We start from the raw sequence: 19,345 nt of genomic DNA, 5'->3' as shown, positions 1-19,345 counted from the left end.
AACTTTTTTCCTTAGTTTGTTCAGAATTAACTGGAAACAGCATTTTAACATGTTTCACGATGGATTATCAACAAGGCATATCAAAGCAGATTGTAAAGCAGGGAGGCTTTCCATTTAGTAAACTACTTCATATGAAAACTGTCGGAAGGAACAAAATGTTTTAGGGTAATTATGTGTTACTTCAAGCAAATGCATGGCACTGACTGTAATAGATTTAAGGTGGTATCCATAAACAGCTAATCTGATTGTTAAATGGAAACAAATGCTTGACTGGGACATTCCTATTGAGGTGAAATATACCAAGCAAAGAGTCAAGAGTCTGAGTGATGGTGCTGGGAGGGTGGAGCGCATTATAGATAGCTGACAGTAATTGCTCTCTGTCCTCCAGTGAGCTGATGTGGAGGATGTCCAGTGTGTTGGCATCTACTGAGGCTATGTCTGATCCACACAGTTTAGCTTCTAAGAGAGAAAAGAGAAGACACCATAAACAAACATGCATGCAGAAGTTTTACTTTTAATATATGAAAAACAAGTAGATTTCTCTAAAAGGCAATTATGCGTCTCTGCATCTCTTAACATTAAGAAAATATCAAGTTCTGTCTAAAATTTTAATGATGTTCAATAAACTGCTTGTATAATTACTTTATGTGACATAAATATTCTAAATATATTTTGCTGCATACCAAAGAAAAGCTGGGTGATGAGTTAAAATATGATGTTTTACCTCGGATTAAAGGGAGACATTTTTGCAGTCCAATACTGGTAAACCACTGGCAGACTTCGTCTATGCTCAGCTCACTGAGGGATTTGGCCTCTTGCTTGTATAAATCCTGAGAGGGAGACGATGCATACATATATTCTGCAGCACATAGCAACAGTGTCATGCAATGGAAACCCTATTTTATAAACATAATGTTGCAAAACACTGGGTATTTATATCGTAATTTCTTACCTAATCAAATAATAAAACTGACTCTGGCCGTTTCTGAGATCTCTAAAACAAAACATTAATAATTTATGCATTACTTTACGTTTGAGTGTCATTTGCTGATGTGTAGGGCAATGATCTTTTGTAAAGCTGAAACATTTCTAAGGCAAACGTTCATGCTGTATGAAGATAAATGTTTTCTAAAACATCATGATTGCGTCATGTTAATTATGTTGTCGTTAACCTGAGATTAGTTAATGGCTGTTTTGTTTTTGTTTTTTGTTTTTTTGACAAAGGAAGAGATGATGCTTGCTTTCACTGTTGCTTCTGGCAACACTTCAAAACAAAACTTGGTAAAATTCCAGAATTGTCCATGTTTGCGTCACCGTCTTATTGGAAATAAGTATGACTGAGTTGGATATGCCCGTTAAGACATGTTGCAGCTCGTTAACATATTTGAGTCATTGTAAAGAGCTTAAACAGCCTGAAGAACCAAAACAACAGTTTTGAGAGTTGTTTTTTCTTTCTTTTTTTTTGGTTCCACATTCTGATTGGCTTAAAAAAGCCCTACTTTTACCTGGAAATGCTTTCAACTATGATGGTGGCTGATTTTAAAAGAACTGATAGTTTGTTCTAGTGATGCTTTCATAAATCATGGTAAATAATATTATATCCACATTTTAGCCAACATTTGTCATGTAGTAAAAAATTGTGGTAATGTAGTTACAGTTCTAGTCAGACATTAATTTACATAATTTGGGGCTTTTAACCATTTATTTGAGCTGTGCATTTTCCAGGGTGGAAAGATTGATTTTTAAACACAGGACAGAAATGGACAAATGTGAAATATTGGGGATTTTTCTCCCAATCCACACTGGGTCAAATTATACATCCTGGCTCAAATATATTTCATACACTTCCACTAATATTTGGATAAATATCCTTTGGTAAGTTACATAAAACCACAAACTGTAGCCATCAACAGCATATTGGGATATATCTGGCTGTATGTTTGACCACTCTTCCTAAATTTGTTGGTTTATTGGCTTTCAACCCCCTTTTAAGGATATCCCATCAATTCTCCATTGGATTGAGGTTGAAGTAATTCCAGAAGCTCAGTGTTAGCTTGCTTTATTTATCCCAAAACTGATTTTGGTGTATTTGGTGTGTTAAGGCATCCAGTTCTGTCAAAGCTTCAGCAACCTGACACAAACTATCAACCTCATGAGAAAGGAAATTGGTTAGGCTTTCCAAGAACAACACAGGAGCCACCCCGTCTCACCAAGCCGATTCTGTACTGGGAAGTACAGAAACACCAGGATTACAAGAGAACATGCTGACCCTAACCCTGCAGTGCAACACTTTGAAGCTTTTCACCAGCTTCCCTGCTGAAATGTTCAGTTTTCCACATCAACAAAACCACATCTTTCCCAAAGAGGTTTTATTGACACAATATGTCTTAAGATTAAACTATTAACTTACTTCTCTGTAAATTCACAGAAAATAAAGTGGACAACAATAATACCCAACTAACATCATAACTGGTTTGTAGATGGAAGTTAACTAACTTTCTCTTGATGGAAAAATATATGATTTGGGTTTAAAGGCTAGCTCCATGCTGACTAACATGGATCCTATTTGAGAACCTTCTACCAAATCTGATAAGAAAGGTGGCCAAATACCCAAACAAAATGATGTCAAAAGCTTGTTGAGAACCAAAAGAAATATGTTTTTTCTGGTGAACCCAGTTCTAGTTTTCAAGACCTATGGAAAATGTGTCTTGCATTATAAGTCAACTGTAAAAGAAGAAAGGAAAATGTTACAACTTATTCAAAAACCCAAAATTATTATGATGGGAATATTGATAATGATTGGTTTAAAATGTGTATTTGTGTAAATAACTCACACAAAGCCGGTGTTGTAGCCACACTAAACTTAGCCTTGATAACAGCAATTTAGCTGGATGTGAGTTTCTCTTTTGAACTAATTGTCTCAGTTTAAGCATACACCGAAATTGTGAAAGGCACAAGGATACTTGTTTGGAAAATTTAAATACCAAGAGTAAATTCCTGAGACTTTTTGCACACTCATTGTTTTGCCATAAGACCAGGATAGATAGGGAAATCTAAACAGAGAATATTCAGCAAGCAACATCAGTAAACTGTGTGGTGATGCTATACTATTTAGGCCCCACTTTGCTTCTTTAGAGTACCTTGTCAGCGAAGTTTCCATTCTGATCCGCTGAATGAGGCTCATATGAAGCTGGACAGACACACAACAAAAATAATGCTAGAAGGACAGTATTGAAGTTACCCATTACCTGGAGAAACAGCATTATGCACCATAGCGATCCATAATGTGCAGACAAACTCACCAATGGTTATGCGCCTTTGCTGAAGTAATCCTTTTCTTTCCTTGCACAGATCTGTGGTCTGTGTTGATGTATGGAAAGCAGAAGTCTGAACTGTTTCTCCGAGACTGCAGGAACGTGTTAATGGTCGCTGTAATTAGATAACAGTCCTATATCTAATCAACTCAAAGTCATCAAATATAAGTTATTTCAACACATTGTCATATGCCAGTAGTAATTATTTAGCAAACTTTCACCGTACTGCAACTCAGCTTCAGATACAGATTCTAAAATGCAATATACACATGTGAGGAGACGAGCTAGGAGTAGTCATACCCTATGAAAGGTAAAGGCCTCCATCCGGGCTGTGTGAGGAAGCTGGTCAAGATCTTTCTTCAGCATGTCAGGACGGATAAGTTCTCTGTTGCCCAAGTCATCTAGAAGAAAACAAATCAAATTGTTAAACAAAGAGAGAAAGCTTTAGATTTAGTCCTTGTAAGCTTTTGTAGATTCTAATGCTGAACAGTGCCTTGTGAAAGGATTAATATCTTTTGAATTCTTTTAAATTTCATCATGTCAAAACCACAAACTTGAATGGATATTATGGAGATTTTGTTTCACAGACATGGAAAAAGTGGTTAATTATTATGAAGGAGAAAGGATAGAAAATGTTTACAAAAAAAAATTGAAAAGCACTTATCTAGTAGGGGACTTTTTGAAAGTTAACACCCAAAAACCTAAGTAAATCATTTTAACTAGGAAGTTATATCCCTGCCTTTAAAAAATGGTGCAATAAATGGTACAGTTTTTGAGGGTTGTTCTTGTTGGTAAAATAACTGAAATTGGTTGCATTATTTAGTAGCTGGGATCAAATTGGAGTGTAGGTAATATTTCTTTGAAAAAAGCATGTGGTCTGTAGCCTAAATAGAAAGAAATATTTCAACAAAAATTATTCTTTGCACTATTGGTGAAAATTACCAAAACAAACAACTTTTTCTCAGATAATTATTTGAAACATTGCTCAGCTCTTTAGCATTTTGGGCCAAAACCCACAGGGGAGAGTCTAAAAAGTCATTTGTAGCTGTTGTTCACTTCCAGTCTGAAGACCAGGCAAATAAAATATTCAAAATTGGAACGGGAAACCAAACACGCAAAAGCTGCAATTCATGAAAACCCATGAATCTCAGTGCTTTGAGTTTATGACTACGTGGGACTTTGTGCTTATCTAAAGTCTCAATAAAATAACTTGAAGTTTGTGGTGAGAGCACAATAAAATGTGAATAAGTTCAAGGGTATGAATACTTTTCCAATGTGCTGTAGATTGAGTTTCTGAGCAACCAGCCAAACACAAGCATGTCTGTCTGGTGGATGACATGCTTCTCTGACAGCCCAAATTCTTTCCCACAGGCAGCTCTTTTTCTTACATTTCCCAAATATCACTTGGTCATTTATTTTGTCCAATCATAACAAGCAAGACGAATGAGGCTGGAAACATGACATCAAGCTAAGCCCTGACTTTTTCATGCCACACATGGCAGAAATAGTGATGTGACTGTGACAGTCTAAACTTCAATAAATTTCAAGGTTAAAGGATTAGGATGAAAAAGCAGTTGTCTTTTTGAATAGGCTAGCCAAGAAAAGCATGAGCATCATCATATGAGTACTTTTTTTCCCCCCATTTTAGCTTGCTGTTTCTGAAAAGCTGGTTTGACATGGATAAGAGTTGAAACGAAGGCAGAGGCAGATAAGACAGTGTAATTGGTTTATGTGTGTCAGCACTGGAATCTTGTCTGGGTCCTGGAGGAGCAGAAGAGCACAAAAAGGAGGGGTGTTTAGCTAGCAGTCTCTTCATCACCTGGCTCTAAGAGTATATGGCCTGCAGCTAAGCAGAGGCAGATAATTGTGTATGCCAAGCCCTTGTCTTATCGAGGCCGGGCTGAAAGAACTGATGAGTGTTGGCTACATCTGAAGACACATGGGAGTACCTTCATATCGCTGACCTCAAGACATTTACTGTGTGTCTTTGATATTCTGAGAAAATCACTTTGTCTCACTCAATGACTTTTGTTATGACTTGCACCAGCTTCTTAATTGGTCTGGGCTTTGACTAGGCCATGAGAATATCAACACCTCCTTTAGAATTACCACCTCTAGATTTCTTCTCTAATACATACATGACTTTTGACGCTTTTGTTTACTGTCTTAATACGAGACAAGTCTTTTCAGACTCTTGTCTTCCTATCAGGTATGACCAGTTTCCCTGCTGAAGTATATCAGCACCACAGAATGATCAGTTTTGCAAAATATGCAGTGCTGTGGATGTCAGCCAGTAGTTTATGACAAAATGTGGAAAATTTATGGAAATGAATGCTTTACCGTGTCGTTGTATTACGTTCTTCAAAGAAACGAAGGATAGGAATATTCAGGCATGTTAAAATTCAACCTAGACATAATCCATCAGTCTGAGATGCATGACTATCAGGGACAGCAAAACCATGAGTAAGCCTGCCTACAGGTTAGCACAGACAGATCCTGAGCATCCTACATTTTGCCTTTGACACATTGTGACACACAGACAGAACAACAAAGCAAAGCTTTAGAGTCATGACATTTCAGCACATTTGTGTAATGGATAGGGAAAAGTGATGCTTATCATTTGTACCATTGGTTTGAAAGGAAAGTCTGCTTTTTGAGAGAAGACGGAGGGAGGAGCGCATGCTGAATCACAGCAACCCAAAACCTGGGAACAGGCTGAACAACCACACTTGGGGAATATGTGCACAATGGCTAAAAAGAGACTCCAACAAAGGGGAACTTCTGCAACTCCCATGTGAGGCGTTCTAGGTACTGTAGCCATGTCACATAATGAGAGCAATTTCAGCTGAATGGGGAACCAAGATCAAAACGGAAAGGTAGCACTTGAGTCTGAACAGCTGGAAGAAGAAACACTTGGTCTGGATCTGGTTGACATTTACCTCTCACCTCGATTATTCCTTAATGGAAAATAAAAGACAGAATACAAGAACCAGGGAAAGACTTACCCAAGTTATGTTCAGTAAATGATAGAAAATTTATTCCTGTGTTGCTTCCCCCTGTGACAAAAAGAGAAGAAAACGGAAAACAATGTTTTTGCTGTAAAGTATGCCATAGCTTTTCAAATAGACGCAAAATTAAACAGGCATGAAAAAGAATTTGGTTGATAAGGTTGGAGGAAATTTTAAAATTATATATAATTTTAGGGTATATATATATATTTGTTGGATAACTATATATATAAAGAAAACCAGCACCACTATTTGTCCAAGCTCATAGTTGCATGCTTATTTTGACCCAGTCATTTTGTAAACACTATACAGAAAGGCACGCCAGTCGACCCCTGATATTTGCAGAAACTTTGACTATGAGGGACATCAACTGTTTAGATCAAGAATAAAGACAATGAACATAATGAGTGTCTGAATATACAATTATTTATAAATGTATCTATAAACACGCTGGCAGTACCAGTTTCCAAAAATGATCAACCCTTGGTCATTGTCACCTATTGTCTGAATTGGTATAAGTAGGCATTTCTTCAGAACTTCCCAATTCTGAGAAGTTCGGTGTTTCAGAGTTTCTGCATGTAGGCTGAACTGTTACAGGAACTCATTTGTTTCACTTTCTATCAAAGCCATTAACAGAAACAAACCATAAACTGTGATTGTATGTAATATTGTCTAAGATTTTAAATGTACTGCTTTGTTTCTCTGGTGTATCATTATTTATTCCTCTTGTAATGAATTAATCATAGAAGTGGTTTTAAGTGAGAAGATAATATGACGGTTACGGTTTTTCAATTGTGTAGCAGCCAGTGTTTGTATCCATGACAAATTTCTCCAGGATAGTAAAGTTTATCTTATCTTATCTTTCTTAGAAAGCAGCTGGACTTCATCTTCTGTTTCGTAAAAATGTTTTACCTCTCATTTATAGTTTTCGGTTTGTATTGCCTTGCACTTTTAACCCGACAAGAAAAGTAGAGAGGCTATAGATTAAAGATTACAATTAAACTATATCTCTTTCGCCTTCTGATGAAGATAACAGAACACAGAGAACTAACTCATCAGGTTAAGACACTGCAGTTTATTTACATCTCAAGGACAAAGGAGACTCTTTTGAGGACAGGGACACACATTTCTTTGTCTCCAGAAGAGGAGACAAAGAGTTTCTATTTTAAACACAAAACATAGCATAATCTGCTCAGCTCAAAAAGAAAAAAAAAAAAAACAACTTTAGCTCTGCTCCCAGTCTGTTTCACAGCCATTCGTGCATCCTAAACACCCTTCATAGTGGAGTTCCAAGAAAGCATTCTTTCATTGCAAACAACAAGGATTGTTGGGTCAGTGACTCATCTGTGTCTTTATCCCGTCATAGCTGTGGAGTACCTCAGGGTTGTATTTTACGCCCTATCCTGTTTTCATTGTGTTGCTACCACCATAATCCACTATGAGAAAATACAATCCAATTTCACTGCTGCTGATAATTTACAGGTTTGTTTGTCCACTCAAGCATACAGTATTAAAAAAAACTGAAATTTTTGCAAGAAAAATGTTCAGGAATCCCGTATTGTTCTCATTTTCTCTATAATTTGCCCAAAGACATGCAACTGAGTTTGGGAGTTTGGTTTTTGACTGATTGAATGAATACCAGGGGTGTGTTGTCCTGGTTAACAGAGAATCTACAGTAGTATGTTTATACAGTGATTATGTTGTATTTCCTTTCTTTTACTTCTACATAAACACACAAACTTCTTTAACCCCTTAACTGGCGGCGAAAAAGGCAGAGTATTCAAACAAACTAGATTTGTCCGATGGATGGGATACCGCCAGTTAAGGGGTTAAGTAATTAGTCACCTAATTAAAACCTAGTTGCTCCAGAGTTTCACCTTTACATGAAAATTGATAGACTCACGTTTATTTGAGATCTCGGGTATAGGAGCCTCCTTAAAGGCACTTGATAGGAATGCGGCTCTTACTTTATCTTTATCCAGCTTTTTATGAGGTACAGATTCTTCTTGGTCTCCAGACTTATCGCTTAGACCACCACCACTGATGGGTCTGCTTTCAGCAATTTCATTACTTCCTTCAGCCAGTGTGAATCCTTTTTTTGATTCCTCTGTTTCCACTCTACCGTTCTTGTCCAGGTCTGCAGCAACAGACCTTCCATCACTCTGAGATGAACAAGCCTCACATTCATCTAAATTGCCGTCAAAGAATCGACCATCATCAACAACATTAGAGGGAGTGGGTGGAATCAGGTTGATTATGGGTGTTGTCAGGAGGCCTCCAGCACCAGATGTGCTATCACCGCCATTTTCAAACACCAGCTGGAATTCCTCCTCTTCTTCATCAGCCTGCGTGTAGCTAATGGCGACTGTTGGTTGAACCTGGGGCGGTATAACAAGTGAAGACAGAGCATTTAGTCCTTTCTTTTTCAGAGCCCTTGAGCAGGATGATGCAGAGCTGAACAAGGGGGCCATGCTGTTCCTGGGGGTCAGGGGGCTCTCGTCCCCCAGGCTAAAGCCTGTGTTATCTATCCCCAGATCCTCCACTGTAATATGGGCCACATTCTTCTCACCTGATCCCCGTTTATCCAGGTGTGAATGCAGACGACCCTCATTAATCTTCATTTGCTGCTTCCTCCTGACACACAGACATGAGCAGAAGAACAGTCCGCATGAAAAACTTTCTCTTTTTCCCCAGGTTTTCCGTTGCTTCTCAGCTTTTCCACTCGCCATCGAGTTGACTGGGTATTTTTCAAAATCCACTTCTTCTCAGCAAAATCAAATGGATTTATTAAGATCGAAAGAAGGACAAAACATTCGTTCACTCCTCTGTGATATTAAATCTGCACCAAACAGACAGTCGGCTGCATCATGCGTTGCTTAGGAAAACCACGGAGGAGAAAAAAGCTCCAATTCATGCTCTTGAGGTCAGGTGAACACTTGAAATGAATGCAAGCCTTGCTGAGTATCCTTTGATATGATAAACGGCATCATTGCAGCCACATTGGTTTAAAACGACTGATATGGCAGCTGTACCATGGTATACGTATGGGTTGTAAATTTAAAACAGCCATGCATGTGCCTGCAATGGTACTTATATGACTTTGAGAAATCCATATTAAATTTTGTGAGGGTGGTTTGCATGGGGCCTTGTGTGAATAGGGGCAGCGGATGTGTGGCTCACACAACCCGCATGGCATCAGATGACATTTCCCTCATTCCACAGGAGCCGTCCTGTTCTCTGATACTTGATGAATCATCCGGCATCAGCTTAAAACTGGCTTACTGCACCACCCACACCAAAGGCTTTTCATGAAAAGATAATATCCCTGATTTTTTTTGTTTTGTTTTGTTTTTTTTGCTTCTCACGCCCATAACGTGACAGCAGAGTAATAGGAATAGGTACTTCTCCACCAGTAGGCATGTCTTGCCCTGAAGTCTTTCTTATGTATTTCTTGCCTCAGTTTCTTAATTTCTATGCATATAATGATGAAATTGCAAAGCAAACACCATGTCAAGGGTAAAGATGTTTATCTGCCTACTAGGGTTTAAAAATTATGCTCAACAAATTTAGCCTGCTACAGATAAAGCCATAGTTAAAGTACAGTTAATACTTTAAAGAACCACCTTTTGCTGCAAGTCTTATGGGTCTATCTCAGATTTGCACATCACATTCTGTCTCATTCTTTACAAAGAAGAATGGAAAAAAGCAAAGAATAGAAGAAAGCAAAGATATTAAAGCCTTGGCATGAATTGACAATTGGATTTAGACCTGTACTTTGACTGGTCCTTTCTAACAGAGTATTATGCTTTGATCTAAACCCCAGGTTTTCAGAGTTTGGAGAGCTAGCCCCTTCTCAGAGAGTAAATAAACAACTGCACCCACCCCAACTACATCTTTGTTATTATTTCTATCATCATTTTGCTGATGTTATATTTGATGTTCCAGTCATATATGTTTCACTAATGCAATAAAGTTTAGTTATGCATATTGCAACATGATATGATGCTTCAGCTGCCATGTCATTTACAGTTTGACTGAAAGATGGTGTGTGCAATCTGTGCTAAGTTGCAAAAATTCAGAAGGCCCAGGGGCCATGACAGTGCATGAGGCCAATGATCAGAAGCACAGACGGTGGATGATGTGTTTCATGGGACAGTGTTAATTTTTTGTGACACATAGCATTTAGCATGCTACAAAAAAGTTACATTTTGGTCATATCTTAGCAGAGCACCTTTGACCATATGTTTGCTGTTCCTCCTACATTGCATTATGGTATATATTTTTCCAATAACAGCTGTCTTCTTGTTGTCAGGTTAGGGTTTAGTTTTGTGACGGATGTGCCGAATCACATTCAGGATATGAGTTAAAAGGAAACATTTTGTATTTACAGTAATATGCATAGAGAATGGGAAATGTTATGATGAGGATCTGTTTCTTCTCAGGAGCTAGGAATTATCTTGTATAAATACATGATTTTGTATTCAGTGATCAGGAAAGTTGATTGATGTAAATGTCAGAAGGGAGTGGTTTTCTGTAACTTGAGGCTGAGAAGTGCGTGGGAGGAGTGACTCAGGTTCTGGTGAGAACCAGAAATGGAGTCCAGAAATGAGAATGGAGTTTAATGGTGAGTTTGGTGGTGGAGATCTGGAGACAGAACTTGAACTTGGAGCACAGAAGGCTTTAGGCGACTTGACCATACGAAGAAAAAACATACATTTCAACTAGAGAAACTCGAAAAGCAACAAGAAATGCAGAGCTGGTTAGAGACTACCAGCCAGGTTAATCGTCTGGCAGAAAGGGAGGTTTTGAAAATCCTTAAATCCTAAGCATACTGATGAAACTGATAGAAAGCACTGATCTCTAGCAAAGATCCTATCATACTCATACAGAAAACATGATCACACCTGAATCCTGACACTTTTTAATATTCCATAAAGGCCAAAATTTAGGGGTGAATAAAAATCATCCTGCCAACAGATTCTCACTCCTGAGTTGTGACTCTCTGCAGCTCCTGCAAAGCTACCATGGGCCTCATGGCTGCTTCTCTGATTAATGTTGTCTTTGCATTGCCTATGAGTTTAGATCAGGGGTGTTCAAGTCCAGTCCTTTAGCTGTAACTCTTCAACTTTTAGATGCATCTCTGCTTCTATACACCTGAATCAAATGACTGAGTATCATCAGGCCTAAAAGAGCTAAAAGATTAATATGAGCCATTTGTTTCAGTTGTCTTGGTTAAGACAGGTGTCTAAAGTTACAGGATAGTAGGTCTTGATGACTGTACTTCCACAGCCCTTGTTTAGGTTGATGACTAAATCTTGGTAGTTTGCAGTTCTCCAATTAAATTACACATAGTTGGACTTTATTTGCTTGTTAAGTGAATTTTGAATGCAATTGGTTGCACTGAATTTCATTTAGGGGGATAAGAATAAAGCAGGCAACTCAGATTTTTTTTGTTTGTTTTATTATTTTTTTAAAAAGCATTTTTCTTCCACTTCACCATCATGAACTACTTTGTGTTGTTTTTTCTCTTCAGTCCAAGCAAAATACGATGACGTTTGTGGTCTTTACACCGCAAAATGTGGAAGTTCTAGGGTGTGAATGCTTTTGCACATAACTATATTCCTATATAATAGATTAAAACAGTGCTTTGGTATGTTTTGGCTGCAGACTTAAGGAAAAAAAACATCATCCTAACACACAAATCATTTTGTTTAGGAAGTCCCACAGTCTTTGTTGCTAGGCATAAGTTATAGCAGCTTGTGGTGATTTCTGTTGGCAGCCAGGCAACTGTTGACAGACTGAGCGAAAGACTAGAAAGACTCCTAAAGTCAGGTGAAAAGAGCTTTTATACCCATGTTATGCAGACCCACATGGTGGTATCCACTTCTACTGCTAATCTCAGGAGAACATCCTGACCACAGGTTTAATAGGAGGGGTTGAAGGTATGTGGGTTTAGGGTGTCTCAGATTTGAGCATGACGGCAAAGTTAGAAAGCATTTATGCAGGTACAAAAATAGAGTCAATAAAAGAAAGGCAAACAACACCATTTTCAAATCAAATTTCTGCATGTGTATGTAATAAATATGCACAATGGGGGTCTATGAAATGATCCAAATCAATGTTGCCTGGCCAACAAAGGGAGGCAGCAGAGAGCAGATACTCCCAAACTGTCTGGACATTAAACAGACCCCACCACTTCTTAGAGGGACCTCCACTGGTATTTGCACGTCTGGATAAAGTTAAACCACACAAGAGCTTTTTATTTGTAGCCTGCAGGAACCTGGCTTTCATGATATCTTGATCTGGTGTTTGCAAGCATATCAGTTTCTGTCATAATCTTCCATACATGTTGTTTGAATATACATAAGCAGTAGGGGAATAAAAACTCATATGCAGGAATAACGTTCTATCTTCGTTATTGAGGTTGTATTTAAAATGAGAAAACCTGCAACCTTCCATGCAGATATATGAAAGATCAGTTCCTTATGATGCATGTTCAGAGACACTGTAAGTGACAAAACAGACAGAGATGAATGCTTCACAGCTGCTTTAGCCTGAGGCAGGATAAGTAGGCTGAGGTCAACATGGAAACCTCACCATTCTTCACTCCAACAGTCCTTCATCTCATGATGTACATGTGAAACTATTCAAGTTATTTCTCTTCAACATACGGTGCCTTGCAAAAGTATTCACCCCTATTGAGATTTAATGTGATTAATTCATGTAAAGTGACACATAGTGGTGAAGTAAGAAAACATGATTTATGGTTTTCTAAAGGTTTTGCAGAGAAAAATCAGAGACGTTTGGCACACTTTTTTTTCCCATAACCCCAAATTTTTTTCCCGTAAACAAAATACAATGTGACCAACTATCTTTGGGATTCACTAATATAGTAAATAGACTCTTAGGTTTCTTAGAGAACATCAGTGAAGAATAATCATCATGAGGACCAAAGAACATGGCAGAATGCTCAAAGATAAGGCTGCAGGGTTAAGTTATTGATATTGTTTTGACCACATGATGGAAAGCTGATGGTGGAGGCAGCATCATGCTTCTTAAGCTGACACATGAAAGCAAACCAGTGTTGATAGGAAGCTGGATTGAGCAAAGTAAATTTAAAAAATAAACTGCTAACATTCAGCAGGAGCTACACTACTAGGGTTTAGATCAAAACTTGATAATGTGTTAAAATGGCCTAGACAAAGTTCAGACCTTATTCCAAATATAAATCTGTGGCAAGATTTAAAAAGTTGTTTTAGTCTCTAAATGTGCAAAGCGGGTTGATGCATACCCCAAAACACCTCCGGCTGTAATTACATAGCACAGGGATTCTGCAAAGTGTCGACTAAGTGAGGGATGAAAACAAAGGAATGCTCTTCAGATTATTTGTTTAAAAAAACAATAAAACCATATATAATTTTCTTCCATGTTTGCACTAATTTGTATGCAGTCGTATATAACATGAAGTTCCAATAAAATACTTTATTTTTGTAGTTATAGGTTTGTGAAAGATCAAATAGTATGAAAAGTGTTGGAATGTGCTGTGGTCCTTTAGATTTTTTTTTCCATCTTACTCAGTTGTACTCCAGGAGTTACATCACCAGGTCTCTCTGTGCTCCGTAATTTAGCCTACATGTCCAGACATAGGTCTGTGAGTATCTGAGCATGCTCCAGTTGTGCTAATAACGGTCTCACAAGGAAAGAGCAGTAAACTCCGGACAGCCCAGAGATGGTGGAACGGCCAACATCAACAATAAGCCTCTCTGCTCTGGGAGGGCTCCATTTTTGAAACACCCTCACCTCCTTCTCTCTCTCTCTCCTTTACTCTCTCTCTTGTTCTGTCTCTCAGCTGCAGAACGGCGAAGCATGTTGAACATTTCCTGTGACAGTCATGTTTCCACAGGCATCAAGACTTTACGTCCGTACTCAGCAGCAGCGCGGGTTCTGTGGTGAACATGACCCTGTTTGGTCATACAGAGAACTCACACAGGCAAACACACACCCCGTCAGACTGAAAAGACAGGGTTTTTTTCTGAATTCATAGAGGAGGGGAATGTTTTAACCAGCCTATAATTGCATTTACTAAACAAGACAGGAGTATGAGTCACTTTCCAGGGGAAAGGAATGTCACCTCTTCCTGTGAAATTAAAGGGAGGGAGATGGAGGGAGTGACTGTTTGAGAAAAACACTTACTGAATGCTTTATATCGTCAAGGATGTCGAGGACTCACTAGGGATCAAACAACATGGTGGCACTCCACCAATGAGGGTGGGGGGACAACAAAAATAAGCATCTTTAACCAACGCTGTTGACTTCTTAAATCAACACATCATGAATCAAACCTCTTTACCCTCGTTTCTATCGTTTCCCTCAAGCAGATGCATCCATTTTTCTGCTTACAGGGACCTTCCTGTTTGTGTTCGCCACTGCCAAAACCCTTAGAAAGTGTGCCAAATACTTGGCTGATACCTAATAGCCTGAGAAAAGGAGTTCAGAGGGGAGAAGAAAAGGCCAGTGACCTCTAGAACTTCTGGGCTGAACTTTCCCCTCCATACCTTCCCTCCACCCCCTCAACAGCTAGACCGACCCCCCCACCTTTCTCTCTAATCAATTACTGTTGGCAGTCAGGAGACCACCAATGATTAGCAGCAGCAAGGCAGTCGTGGTTAGAGTGGGGGATAAAGTAGGCTGGGAGGATGGCATGGTTGGCGGGGCGGGGGGGACAGAGGAAAGGAAATAGGCTTTGATCAAAATGCTGCCTCAAAAAAAGCGTAATGCATACTCCCCTCCCGCCAGCCCAGTTTAAATGACCCTTGAAGAGGTTTATTTATCTGTGAGAATGAAAGATGGCATCCTTTTGTGTTCCTCCTCTCTGGCCAGACAGCAGTTTCTTCCAAATATTGTTTACACATAAACAAGCTCAGTAGAAACCATTTGAGACCTAGAGGGCTCAAAGACAATAACGAACATAAACACAAACTTTTTTCTTCTTCTTGTTGTTCAAGTCTTTGAAGCAGGAGGGAAATAATTTACTGGCTCTGTTTTTTTTCCTTCTCTTTTCTTTTTTATGAGAATCTGTGCTGTTCCCACGCCCAGTGTGGCAGGAAAGCGCAACAAGATCATTTGTCTTAGATTGGCTGATTGGCTTACTGGAATCTGAGTGTGTCTCTGATAGAGATGGAAGTTTAATATGATGGAAGGAAATTTCCCACTATGCCCACCAGCAGCTGCCCTGGACAAACTTTGTTTTATTTGTCTCTCTATTGTGCTTTAATTAGCAACAATATTTCTCGAAGTTTCAAGCTTGTCTGTTGAGACAGAATAACGTATCAAAAGGAGTTATTCTGGTAACTTGTTTCTTTTGCATCTCTCTTGGGGAAATTGTGTGAAATAAATGTTAAATTCATCTCTTTGTAAAGGTATTCATACACTTTGAAACATTGTTTGGTGATGTGGTCAAATGAGACCATTGTTGAACTTTTTGTCCTAAATCCAAAATGGGCTGAAAACTAACACTTCACAGGCAGTATTTGTGCTTCAACATGGTGGTGGCTGTGTCGTGCTGTTGGGATGCTTTTCTTTGACAGACACCGAGAATAAAGTCATAGTTGGAGAGAAGATGAATGGAGATGATTGCAGGTTGATGCAAACAACTTATTTTCAACAAGCCTAAAAAATAGCCAGAGCTAAAATAGTGGGATGATTTAAAGTGTATTGTAGTGTTTGAACTGCCCACAATATATAATGTCAAGTATTAATACTTTTGCAAGTAATATAAAATCCTCCAGTTTTAGGCGCAACAGATCTATGCAAGCTCCTACAATCTTCCTTACCAACTGTGGTTTCAGAGTGCTCTGTGGCTAACTCTCTCTTCACACAATTAATGGCATTATGAGCACCACTGGAGAGCTCAACAAAAACTGTTGTGTCTGTGATTTTCCCATGGGAACACCATGTTGTGTTGATGCCAAACTCTCTGAAGTGATACAGTTATCGCTTCTCACTCATGTTCTCCTTGAAACTTCAGTGTCGAGACAGCGAGTCTAAATCAAGTTAAGATTTATCTGTAATTTTAGAGCCATCAAGGATAACCACAATGTGTCACTGAGGGAAAAGGGCTACGCTCTATGAAACTGTTGCACACTCTCATCTGTAGTATTGTTTAATGTGCTGATGTTGTCCTCATGTCCTTTAGATGTTTTTCACATTCTCAGGCCTAAAAGTGGAGTCACTGTGGCATCTAAAGCCAGGGCATCTGAGCCTCATCAGACAGGCATTTCAAATCTGCTGTCATGGCTGTTTAAAAAGAGGCAGACAGAGGACAAAAGCAGCTTGTCCAGTTGTAGCCCCATCAAGGTTCCCTAACGATGCCTGGGCCCTCTTAGACATCACTGCAAATTAAAGTTAACACTCAGTGAAAGGACAGATTAGTGCCGAGAGGATGGCACAAAGGGTGTTAAATATGGCGAGAAGCATGCTGGACCACAGGCCGGGCCTGGGACACATTACCTACAGCTGTCCACACTGACCTATTTCCACTAAACTAACTTAAAGATTTTAGCGACCTCCATTGTGCAAAAAGCTTTGGAAGGGGCACTGCTGAAGTCTGATCTGCATGGCCCACTTTGGGCATGCTGTCCTTTGATGCCTCTGATAAAAGCGATGATGAGGGGTTTAATTAAGTGTGGCAGGTGATTATATGGTCTATATTTATCTGAAGGGTCGTGGCAGATGTGGCAAGAGATGATCACAGGGGAAACTGGTTTGTAAAGAATCCAAAAGGCATTATGATTGTGGTACATGCAATAAAAAGTCAAGTGGAGACCTTAGAGACAGATATAATTCTCACTCTTTCATAAAGAAATAAAAGTAATTTATTCAAATATCTTTTTTAAGGAAAATATTGAGCAAATGTGAAAGCCATCTCAATGAACGTCTTTCCTATGAGGATAATTTACTGTGGACTTGAAAGGTTTGTGTTGTATTTTACTGGATGTTGAACATGTACGGAGGGTCATAAGATGGATGAACTTAAAAAAACAGATCATTTAATGAGTGTACAACTAATGGATGGTGTCATTAATTGAAATATTTATACTATGTGCATAATGCTCACAATTATGTATGAATGCATTTAAGTTTTTCAATAGTTCTTGCTGTGGGCAAAATATTTTCAACTTTACCTGTCAAAGTCAGTGGGCGGGGCTAATACTGCTTAAGTTAATATGGTTGGTCCAGTCAGGTTGTAAAGCGCATGTTGGGGTTTGCGTCATGATGCAGTGTGGGTCAGGAATCATTAAGTAATCATGATAACGAAAAACACTAAATTAAATGGATATCATTTTTACATGTATTTACTCATCACATTTATGTAAATTGGATACAGATTTGAATATTTAGTTTTCTATGTAAAATTGTATTTTAATTTTGGCTTTTAATAAAACTTAATAAAATAAAAATATCATGAACAGCTGAATACCTTATTTAAGGTAACTTCCTTCGTGATGCAATACAATTTCCAATTGCTTGATTTTTTTTTCAAGTTGATCTTTGGTGGACAAAGTGGTTTAGTGTAGGAAATGTGGTTAACATACTTGAGGTTACTGTACTGAGTAATTTGAAATGGGTCAGCATGTAAATACAGTCGAAGAAAAAGTATCTGATACACTGCCAATTTTTCAGTTTTCCCTCTTACAAAGAATGGAGAGGTCTGAAATTTCCAACCAGTCTCCAGACCTGAACCCAAAAGAAAATCATTGAAGGGAGCTGAATATTGTTGCCCAGCAACAGCCCAGAAACCTGAAGGACATGGAGTAGATCTGTATGTTTAATTTTACAAGGAGTCTGATGTGATTCATATATTGGCATGATCAACACACGTAGGTTGTTGTTCTTCTATGAGCTCTGGCACTTTTGGCAAATAATGCTAATGACTGACAACACTTTGAGAGTAGATGTGAATTATCCTTAGCTTTAAACGTTGTATGTATAGACTTATATGGAGACCAGAAACTGAAGCGTTTTATCTGTTAAATAAGAAAGAAGACACCACAAAAGCTACTCATTTTCTGCTTTTAACAACCGTTTTAATAAGACCCCAAACTGGTGTACCCAACTGCCATGGGCTGAGTTTATGTTGCACAACATGTTGTCCCTGTTAGGAATTTGGTCTGTCCTATTTGTAGAAATGTCATTGTGTCATCTTGCTTTGGAAATCACATACTAGGACAGACTTTATGAGATGGTTGATTCAGTCAGAAACAATCTTGGCACATCCAGGTCCCTCTTGTAATTCAGATACCCTGTTCTTTAATTATTGTCTAGAGAATTTGTTAAAGAGCCAGTGATGCACATTGTGTGTTAAAATCCGAACAATGAATTGACTGTGGACCTTAAATCTTGGCGTAATCCCTAAAGCACATGCTTGTGTTTTGCTCCCACTAATCTCTCCCCACTCCCACCCCCACCCCACACTCCTTTTCATGCTGCTGGGTTGTTAGAGGTTGAGTATTTGCATTTCTTTCCTCCTGTGCCATCGGTCCTTTCAGGAGGCCATTAATGCAGAATATCTAGTCACGCTAGACGGCAGCAGGCTGCTTTAGTACTCCGGTTGCTCAGGGTCACTCTCTAACTTTGACCTCAATGAAACAGGAGAACCGACGGTCCTCCCCCATTTCTTCAGATAGCTGCATCAGTGTTGCAAAATCCATGCAAATGCGATGCTCTTCCTCTTATATGTTTGTGTTTTTCATTCATTGTCCAAATTTTTGTTGGACTTGGGACATATCATGAACAGAAACCTACCAGTTGTAGTTTTTTATGTAGGCAATGTGGCTCACCACGCAGGCCACTTAGCCTTGTGAAGTGAGAGAAGCACTAAAAAAGAACCTTATTGTTCGCTTCACCCAAAATTAAGTTTAATTTTGTTCATTTGCAAGTCAAGTCAATGAAAGGGTATTTTCACACTTGATAGTCTGGTAGACCTTGTTTGATTGGGTACCTAAATTACAACGTTTGTAACAT

General features: G+C 38.8%; 1 protein-coding gene across 1 annotated transcript in view; it reads right to left on the bottom strand.

The window, feature by feature from the left end:
• The window catches only part of LOC111606680, a 47,978-nt gene that overhangs the window by 9,179 nt on the left and 19,454 nt on the right, over positions 1–19,345 (bottom strand). Inside the window, exons 2-8 of the mRNA XM_023327817.1 lie at positions 8,226–8,956; positions 6,320–6,370; positions 3,615–3,715; positions 3,303–3,429; positions 3,141–3,190; positions 725–830; positions 301–459 (exon numbers count right to left, since the gene is read on the bottom strand). Coding sequence (XP_023183585.1) covers positions 301–459; positions 725–830; positions 3,141–3,190; positions 3,303–3,429; positions 3,615–3,715; positions 6,320–6,370; positions 8,226–8,956 — 1,325 coding nt within the window. The remainder of the gene's footprint in view (positions 1–300; positions 460–724; positions 831–3,140; positions 3,191–3,302; positions 3,430–3,614; positions 3,716–6,319; positions 6,371–8,225; positions 8,957–19,345) is intronic.

The sequence above is a fragment of the Xiphophorus maculatus genome, chromosome 22, assembly GCF_002775205.1.
Source record: "Xiphophorus maculatus strain JP 163 A chromosome 22, X_maculatus-5.0-male, whole genome shotgun sequence".
Taxonomy (NCBI): domain Eukaryota; kingdom Metazoa; phylum Chordata; class Actinopteri; order Cyprinodontiformes; family Poeciliidae; genus Xiphophorus; species Xiphophorus maculatus.
This window is presented reverse-complemented; position numbering and strand designations above follow the sequence as displayed.